General features: G+C 45.3%; 1 protein-coding gene across 1 annotated transcript in view; it reads right to left on the reverse strand.

Moving 5' to 3' along the window:
- The window catches only part of DZIP1 (DAZ interacting zinc finger protein 1), a 66,566-nt gene that overhangs the window by 18,650 nt on the left and 37,651 nt on the right, over positions 1–10,265 (reverse strand). The window contains exons 13-15 of the mRNA XM_012647340.1: positions 9,486–9,542; positions 6,096–6,171; positions 447–478 (exon numbers count right to left, since the gene is read on the reverse strand). Of these exons, the coding sequence (XP_012502794.1) occupies positions 447–478; positions 6,096–6,171; positions 9,486–9,542 (165 nt within the window). The remainder of the gene's footprint in view (positions 1–446; positions 479–6,095; positions 6,172–9,485; positions 9,543–10,265) is intronic.

Consider the following 10,265-nt stretch of genomic DNA (forward strand, 5'->3'; position numbering starts at 1 on the left):
AGAGTGAGTGCCGTGGCGTCAGCCTAGCTCACAGCAACCTCAAACTCCTGGGCTCAAGCAATCTTTCTGCCTCAGCCTCCCGAGTAGCTGGGACTTACAGGCATGCGCCACCATGCCCGGCTAATATTTTCTATATATATAGTTTTTTAGTTGTCCAGATCATTTCTTTCTATTTTTTTTGGTAGAGACGGGGTCTCGCTCTTGCTCAGGCTGGTCTCGAGCTCCTGATCTTGAGCGATCCACCCGCCTCGGCCTCCCAGAGCGCTAGGATTACAGGCATGAGCCACCGCGCCCGGCCTTATAAAAATATTTTGATCAAGTGGCTAAACAGAAAATTGATGAAAATATTTTGATTACAAAAAAAAAATTAAAAATTCCTGAGGCCCTGGGATTCCCGCTTACTGCCTGCCCCCAGCGCTAACCCCAGGGTCTTCAAGTGGTAGGACCAAGAAGATAAATAGGCGAGCACAGGTGAGAGCTTGCCTGCAAGACTAGAGGCCATTCTTATACATCTGCCCATCCCTAAAGCTGTCTTTCAAGGGCCGGTCTGCTCCTGGAGAGCCGCCAAGGCAAGGCTGTGGGCTGGAAAAGGCCCCGATCCCACATCTGGACAGAGGAAGGAGGACTCTTCCCAATCTCACCCCACAACAGCAACTACTGGGAGAAGAGGTCTCTGGGTGACATTTCCCAGTTACATGCATACACAAGGACCCTCCTGGCCACATTAATAAAACCGAACCCCAGTCCGACAAGGGAAGGGTATTTCCTTCATGGGGAAGGTCAAGTTTTGGGTGAAGGTTTAATGATGGCGGTCAAGCATCAGACATGGGATAAAATGCAACTAGCAAGGCTGACTTACAGGTGTGTGGTTCATTCACCTTCAGCTTGGAGACTGACATAGGGTACCTCCCCACTAGCTCGCCACCTTCACCGCCAAGGTGGAGGTCATTCCACTCTACCACAGACCCCCGGGTGGGCAACGAGGCCGGGTAAAGACAGCCAACACTGACCGAGTGCTCACCAGGTGGCCAGGCAGAGATCTAAGAGCTTCTAGGTATCTAACGTTTAATGCCTCCTGCTTTGAAGGCCTGATTTTTAATTTACTAAAGGGTGTTTTTAGTATGCTGTTTTAGATAGATAATAGGTAGATAGATGAACAGACTGATTTGGGTATATGTAAATAGGTTCTTATATCTTGCCCAGCAACCTAGTCGGCATGTCTAACGTGCGCTGTATGGGAGAAATGCACTTTAAACTACTTTCAAATGAACTTCTGGAACAGCCTACTACTAAGTAGGAGACCAGCTTAAAGTTTCTCACTCATCAACTGAATGCTTGGAATGATAGTTTTAAGACACAAGGGCACAACTGCAAAAGAGCTTTGTCACTTATAAAACATTTTCGAAACATGGACATGGCCCCGCGAAGGAACATTTAAGTCCATCCAGGTATTATACCACAAAGCTGAACGCAAAAACATGCTTTTCAAATTTGTTGTTCAGCCTTGAGTAAAATTATACGAATACATTACTTCACTAGTTAGAACTTGTGAAAATAGAGATTTAAGGAGGACAACTAATTTCAGTTTTTAAAAAGTCACATGGTTTGCATTTTATTGTACTTTATGGAAATGACAAAAATAAGGTTCTGAAGAAAATGTTGATAAAATCTTCACAAAACCGTCACACACATGTCATTATATTAGAAGGCTACTCCTACGACTTATTTCTCTAGAGGTGGGAAAACTGGCAGAGTTCTGACCTGTTTCCTTCTGCGTGCACAGAGGGGGTTGTGGGAGAAGGGTGGATTCTCGAACCTGGCTGTTAAAAAGCAGGGCTGGGGAAGTGACATTGACCAAACCCCAAATCCCAAAACAAGCAGGCAGATGTCTCATGTGGGGTGGGAAGGGCCTGCCACTCTTGTGCTTTGTGAGCCACCGGTCCAGCCTCCAAATGTCCCAGCTCCTTTCCGGAGCTGACATCTGTCTGAGGCTTCCAGAAAAATCCTTACATCACTCTCCTACTATCACCAGCAGAAGAAAGGCTCACAGATCTCTCCCTCACCCCACCCTTTCCCCCACTGGCTGGCCTCTGGCTGGACTTCACCATCGCCACCCTAGCAGCCAAATGTGCCCGGCGTTTCCTTCCTCAGTGGCTCCTGCCTCTCGGGACCTCACAACGGCCCACTGAAGGAGTCATCACCGCTCTCCCTGGTGGGCAGGCAAGGCCACCTAAGCCCGCAGTTTCATGAGTCGCCTGTGAATCCAGACTGTCTGCTTCCGAAGTTCAGATTCTTGACCATGGGCCAATAAGCCTCCCTACTGGCACTCCCTAGCTTGTCTTCCTGACTTCTCCAAATGCCACCGCCATCCACCCATTATGGGAGTGCACCATGCTTTGTCCCTTCCCTCATCCTGGCCCTCAATCACTCCCCAGCTTGGATTCCCACAGCCCAGCTCTCCAATTCTGCACGCCCAGACTCAAGAACATTCAGCGGCTACACACTGCCCAAATGACTCCTGACAGCTGCAATCTGGCACTCAACGGCTGCCAAGAACGGCCTTGACCAACCTTACTTCCCTCAAATCTCTTGAGCATTGTCTCTGCTCGGCCAAGTAATGACTTTGTACCACTAGGTCATATCTCGTGCCTTCCTGCTTCCTTTTCCTTCTACTGTTTGCTTTGCCTAGGATGCCATCCTGACATGTCACCTCCTACTCAGCTCAAATGGCCAAATGTCAGCTGCTGCGGATCCCCCAAGTGGAGCAAATCTCTCCCTTGCTAGGACGCTTATTTTGTTTATCAATGGCTCTCACCTTGCACCATAATTATAAGAATTTGGTCTCCTTTAGAGACTGTAAGTTCCTTGGGGGCAGACTCTGTTTCTGACCATTTCTGTGTCTCTGTCGTGCCCAGCTTTGGCCTTGCACACAGGGGTGGCCCATAGCTATCCGCCACTGCCCAGTGGTCTGTGAAGGAAGGCAGGCAGGAAGGGGCGGGACACCACCGGAGAAATGGCACAATGACAAGTGGCATGTTAACTTCTCTTTAAGATTCTCCTGAACTTTCCTGGGACACACACCTAGGATGTCAGCCACATCCAAACATTTCCTCGTGCGATTGCATGTAAGCAGGGTCACCTGACAGGGATCAGCCCCATTCTCCTTTTGAGGGTCTAAGACTAAGACTTCCTTTCGGTGGACCCCACCCCACTTCTGTGGCTCTGTTCGGGCCGACAGCTCTCAGAGGGAGAAGCCATCTTTCTTCCCAGTAAGAGCCACAACGCCAGAACTCCAGAATACACCACCCGTCACATATTGGACAATGAACTTTTACTTGAACCAAAGGGCTGTATTAGGTCTCCATATTTTAAGATGTAAAACATTTACTTTGAGAACAAAACATAATAATTAAAAAGTCTAATAAAGACGTTTCTGCCTTTTGGAAACCAATTATGACATTCTTAAAGGCTCAGGGCAGCTTTCCCATTTCTAATTTCTAGTTTTTGCGGCTCTTGTTCTAGCTACACAATTATAGTCAGGCATACATAAACCCTTCGCACTTTATAGACCTGATTAAAGGAGAGCTCTACATGTAGGTAGAACCTAGTGGTGCCCAGAGGCTTTGGAAAAAGTGATTATTTTGCATCCTCACTGCTGAAAGACGATGGTCATTTTGCCTGGCCACTCTAAAAGGGGACGATGTTGTCAGGCAAGGCAATCCAAGCGGCATGTGGGTCAGTTTAACAACAACAAAGTATACTTGATTTTCTGGGCACTGTAATACCATGATTTAGGCACAACTCCATGAGCAAAGTGTTCTCCCGTGGTGAAAGTACTACTAAAAAATGACTCTGAGGTTTTTCCCAGGAAAAACTTACAGTAGTGGCTGGTAATCAAGCACGACTGTTTATTTTCTCCAGAACCTGCATGTCATCCTGTCGACCGCCTTAGCACCAGAACTCACCGCGCCTCTGTTGTTCAGCTGGGGCAGCAAAGCCGAAAGCAGGGGAGTGATCAGAGCCCCCGACTTTTACCTAGATCCCCTCAGGACAGAAGTGCTGGCAATGTTGGCTCCTGGCAGCTGGCAGTGGCGTCCCTCCCACGCACTGCCCTCAGCTGAAGGGAGCAGCTATCCTCTCCTCGGGGCAGCCCACGTCTGAACACAGACAATCCGAAGTGCCCATCCCAGCTCTACAGCTCTCAAGCAGGGTCGGTGGAGGCCTCCACTGCAGCTGTGTCTGGGTTCAATGTCCCCTTCACCCAATCCTGCTTCCCCTACAAGTCCTGTCTGAATGGCATCTCCCAGTAAACCTCCCAACTGTAAACCTCTGCCTCGGAGTCTGTTTCCCAGGGAACCCGACCCAAAACGGTGAGGAATCACATTTTTCATGGTGAAGAACCGCATCAAGCTTTGAGACGGAACAAAGGATGGAGGGCAACCAGCCTCAGGAATGTTAAGCAACCCATGACTGACCTCCCCGCCCTCACTGCCCTGGGCAAGCTGGCCTGGCTGGGTGGGGGACATCGGCAGGCCCCGGCCTAGTCCCCTCCTAGCTCCTGTCACGGAGATGCTCACAAATCAGCTTTGATCTCCATCCAAGGGCTGTGGGCCCTGCGCCAGGTCTGGCTGGCATTTAAAACTAGCATTTCAATCCCAGCGGATGCCAGGAAGGGGGCATGACTGATTTGTGCAGCCCTGGGTCAATCAGGCCAGGGTCTACATGGAACACATGCTTTAGAAATGATAGATTTGCCAGGACTCTCGAATTAACCCCAGACAGCTCAATGTACCTACTCGGTGTATCCTCTGCTTAGCAACAAAAATACATGACAAAGAAAATATGGACCTTTTATAATGTCATATAGAAGGCTAACAATAATAAAGTAGGGGGAAAAAAAAAGGAAAAGAAACTAAAACACACTTGAAATACAAAAGAGAAGTGGCCAGCAATGCTTTACAAAAATCAGCCCTAAAAAAGGAGGCAACAGAAAGGTTTTAGACCTGACATAAAATAATATGAATAGAGAATGAATTGCCGGAGATAATTTTCTTGTATATTCAATGTTAAAGCTAATTTATATATGTCCAATGCTCATTTTCTCTCTGTTCCTGGTCCAAAGGGAAAAAACTGCATGCTCTAAACACTTGTAAATAAGATCCAATGTGTGGAGAATTTATACAGCACATATTGTGATCACATACTTAAGACAACTGATCTACTTGAAATGGTCTTAGAAAAAAAAAATAGGGTGCAATAAACACTTCACAAGTCAGTCATGAGTAAAGAGGATTAGTATTATTACTGAAGACCACTATATTTAAGAAGACAAAAAGTCCTACTAAACTGACCAGTTAGATCATGGATTTAAGTCTAACCTTTTAAAAGGCCAACAATTAAAGTGTATTAATCATTAGATTCCAGAGCATCTGTAAGTGAGACAGGAAAAAGATGGTCCTCTTCCCATCGTAACTCATTTGTAACACACAGCAGAGTACAGGAAACTGCCATATTCGAGAACATACTATGAAAACTGTAAGCACTTCGACTGTATAAAAAGTGAAGTATGGCTACAAATACTTGCCCCATCTACTGGATCTTGTTAATAACAATTATCACCCTTTTGATCTGGTCCAAGAACCGAATCCTGGCAGTGATTTCATCCAGTGGTTCCTACTTATTTCCTTTGGCTTCCCTCACATCTTTTCTAAATTTTCCCAACCAATCTTTGAAACTGTTTGTTTAAAGAAGGTGACTTGTTGCCACACTGAAAGTCATAAAAACCACCACATATGCCCTGTGGCATGGCTGGTTGGCTAGTCTAGTAGCAGGTCACCCTCATTCTTACCCAGTACCTACCATTTTCCACAAAAATCACAATCAAAGGTAAAATTTCTATTTGTGAGTCTGGCAATACATACATTTTATACTTTATGACTTCCAGTAGATATGTTTAGTTTACAGTAATATTACATTTGAAGACTGCAGTTTTAATAACTGTTTTGCAATACTAAAATGCTTCCTGTTTTACATAATTACCCCCAACAGAAGCACTTTTGGTTAATAAGTTATCTAACTCAGAGTGGCAACTACACATAAAATGCTGAAACTTACCATGTGCCATTGTTAGACTTGATTTAGCTTCCAAAGTCGGCGGGGCTGGGGCATTCACTGAAACGGCACAAAAAAGAAAAAGCTCACAGGTTCCATAATTAAACCACAAGCATCTGAGCATGATGGTAACCAAATACTCCTCGTGTTAGTCAAGATAGGTAACAGCCCATAAGGGACAGATGTTTTAAACGACAAAGACAGTACATAACTAACCTAAACCAATTTTTCATAATAGCTTTATTGAGATATAATTCACCCATTTAAAATATTCAATTCAGTGGTTTTTAGTATATTCACAGAGCTGTGCAACCGTAACTGCTATCAAATTTTAGAACTACCCCCAAAACACGTGTACCCATTAGCCATCACATCTCATTTCTCTCCCCTCCCCAGGCCCTGGCAACGATTAATCTACTTTCCATCTCTGTGAATTTGCCTGTTCTGGATGTTTCATACGGTAAATGGAGTCATACAATATGTGGCCCCTTGTGTCTGGCTTCTTTCACTAGTTTTCCAGGTTCATCCATGTTGCAGCATGTATGAACATCAGCATGTATTTTTATGTCCAAATGACATTCCACTGTATGAATAGACTACATTTTATTTATCTGTTCATTAGCTGATGGACATTTAGATTGTTTCCACTTTCTGGCTAATACGAATAATGCTGCAATGAACATTCATGCGCAATACACCAATTTTGAAAGTACTCCAATCCCTGGGCTGGAAGACACCAGGTGAAGACATTAATTCAGCCACAGCCCTTAGAGAGGAGCTTACCTGACTTAAGTAAGACTAAACGCTATTTTAAATTTCTCCAGAAAATTAGATTCCACAACCCCTCTTCCAATATTTGACAATTCTTAACTGAGGGCCTCCCTGGGCTATTATGTTGTCCAGGCTGTTTTCACTAAACAACAGTTGTCTTTTAGTTTACTGCCACTTTCTCTAGTTTATGAAGATAGACCTTTAATTCTAATCCTACCTTAAAAGGGGCCACAAACTCCAGCTACTTCGACAGGGATACATTTTTTTGTTGTTACAATGGCTACTGGTGAAAGTGTTCAACTAACTCCTGTTTGTAAATTGCTAACAACCTCTGGGTATACGCTTTCAAACCCATTTGCAATTTGTATAATCTAGAACACGGTTTGGCAAACTACAGCCCCCGGGACATACCCAGCCCACTGCCTGTTTTTCTTGGGACACAGCCAAGCTCATTCATTCAAATATTGTCTATGGCTGATTTTGCACTTACAACAGCAAAGCTGAGTAGCTGCAAAATGGACCATCTAGCCTGTGAGGCCTAAAACTGTCACTACCTAGCCCTTTACAAGAAAAAAGAAAAACCCGAATATTAACTATTTCTGGTATAGATATTATTCCAGCTAGGAGAATTGAAAGTTAATCTTGTTAAAATTGATCACAACCAGGTCTTCTTCCTAAACTATGGAATTCATTCCCTTGTTAAGGAAGGGTAGTAAGCCAGGTCTAGAATGACTGACTAGTGTCTACATCACCAGTGGCATACGGATTGGTGGGTCGACAGGTTTTATCACACCTGCCTCACATAAGACATTACAGACCTTTCCTTTTGCTGGGTATGGAGTCTGATTTGTTGTTTATCTCTTAAGCTGTCTTTCACTTTATGATTTGGATTTTCTGATCTTAACACTTCAGAGCGTGTGTGTTTTCTTTTAAGTAAAGAGACATTTCCCTGCCATCACGAGGGCCTTGGCTTTTAGATCCTTTTCCGTGCTGGGAGGAGAAATGGGAACGTGCCAACCACCCTTTCTTGCCTACTCATCACAATGCACAGAGATCCCACTTGTGAAGGGACCCTGTCTATGCGCCTTTTCCCCCTGGAATTCTCTAGAGCTAATGGCATCCACATTTTTTTGGCCATGTGCTCCAGTCAGTAAAAGGTACTCCCAATATACACATATTTATTTAAATAAATTGTACATACACTATGATGCAAATAATACGTACATTTTAAAACAAAAAAAATTTGAAAAATTTAAAAGGATAAGATTCTTTTTAATATATAAAAAGAACTTCTAATAATTTCTTTCCCCTACTCCAATAGATCATTCTGCATACCTCCAGGGGCTCTGAACACCCCATTTGGGGAAAAACTACTCTCACTAAATAGAGCTTTGGAATTTTTTTCTTGCTTGTGTATTTGAGCTTAGTCAGCTGATGAAGATTATTTTGCTTAAATAATTTCATCTTTGGACCTTTCCATTCTTCTCTGAAATGTGTTTTTTTAATTTTATAAGATACGTTTAAGCCAGTTTCTCCTCTCCCCTCAGCTCTACTCTTGGCACTTAAACTCCCCATCACCTCCCAACCTCTTTAGCTTCGAGAAGCAACGTCAAGAAGCTTCAAGAGGCCGGGCACCGTGGCTCACGCCTGTAATCCCAGCACTCCGGGAGCCAAGGTGGGAAGATCACGTGAGGCCAGGATTTGGAGGTTGCAGTGAGGTAGGATTGCTCCACTGCACTCCAGCCTGCGTGACAGAGTGAGACAGTCTCCAAGGAGAAAAAAAAGAAGAAAGTTTCAAGAAGCACCTGAAAAGACTGAGCAGTTAAAACATTAGCATTTTCTAGTCAGTTGTGCCAAATTCCAAAACGCGCTCATTAATGTCCTTTGGTCACTACGCAGTCCCCTCATAAGTCCTGGGCCCACATGCGTGGTGTCCTCACCCAGTGCCCAGCCTCAGTCTGGGCTCCTCAAGTAAAGATCCCTGTGCATCTGCCCCTCGCGCCCACCAGCGCCAGCTCCCTGACTCCCTCCACCCACAGATCTTTCCCGAATGGAAGTAAAGATATTTCAACTACTTAACTATTATCTTAAAAAAAATCTGTCGGTTTCTAAACTGTAAAGATTATGTCTTTTTGGTTTCCTGCCGAATCTTGACAGCTCTGGGAGACAGACCAGATGACCGAGCTGACTGCAAGTGAGGACAGACAGAACACCTGTTCAAAGCTGGCAGCAGCAAGAGTCTCAGCATTGCCAAAATGTGGTGGCCACCACAGGCAGGAGCATAGTCACACAGTGTGTCACTTGGCGAAATCTGAAAGTATAACCTGGAGCGATGCCAAGGAATTTTTAGTCATCCCTTTACAAGGCAAATTGTGAAATACTAGCTATGGCTAATCAAAATCGCCACAAAATCACGCGGATATTTACAGTCCTGGGTTTTAGAACTAGGTCAAAGCCATGAATCAAAATAAATCATTATGCAGTCTCTCAACACATTAGTTTTCAAAGAAAAGTCTCTAAAAATAACAAATAAGTAAAAGACATGTTTTGGCTTAGTATTTTAAAGATACCTTTAGAGCCCTGAACCTACTGTAGAAACTTACCAAGTGCGGCTGGGGCAGTTGGCTTAGATTCGAAAGTTTGCCAGGCTAAAGAAGTCCCTGAAATGACAAAAAAAAAAAATGAATTAGTAACAAAAATCACAAGCTAAGGATTAAATTTTGGCAACCCTAATTTTTATCGTCCAGAAAAACAATAAATAAAATGTACTGCCGGGCCCACCCGGGAAGTTGCTAGAGGTTCGGGTCAGCCTGCGGCGCCACCTGAGAGCAACTGAGGCTCATTTCCGGGAAGCACAGGCGACGTTCTCACTCGGGCCAGTGCGGGGAATAGTAGCTGCTGGACGGAGCTCCCATCGCCACCCACGTGACAGTTTCCTGGAGAAATTCCAAGGAAGTCTGTTTGAGCTGAGGCTGCTCGCGCCGAGGCCTGAGGCGCCGTTGGGGAGCATGAGGTTTGACCCGTCACCTGAGTAGCCCGAAATTTGTGGCGTGTCTGACCTCTCAGGAGTTCAGAAAATACAAGAAACGCTTCTTCGAGGCCGTCAAACGCGAGCTTGGCCTACAGGACTCAAAATTTATTGAGAGAATTTGGCCGGGTCCCAGGCACGCACACAAATGGCGCCAATCACGTGACCTGCGTGGCAGCCTTTACCTTCCCTGGGCTCACCCAGTAGCAGTTTCAGGTAGATCAGGCCGGAGCCGAGCGCGGCCGTCAGCATCATGGGCGCCAGCAGGAAGAACCAGGGGTGCGCGCCCACCGCCCAGCCCAGCCAACCGAAGGCGCGGGAGAGCGGCGCCTCCAGGCAGTCGGTGTGGCAGCGG

This window comes from Propithecus coquereli, unplaced genomic scaffold (assembly GCF_000956105.1).
Source record: "Propithecus coquereli isolate 6110/MARCELLA unplaced genomic scaffold, Pcoq_1.0 Scaffold262, whole genome shotgun sequence".
NCBI lineage: Eukaryota > Metazoa > Chordata > Mammalia > Primates > Indriidae > Propithecus > Propithecus coquereli.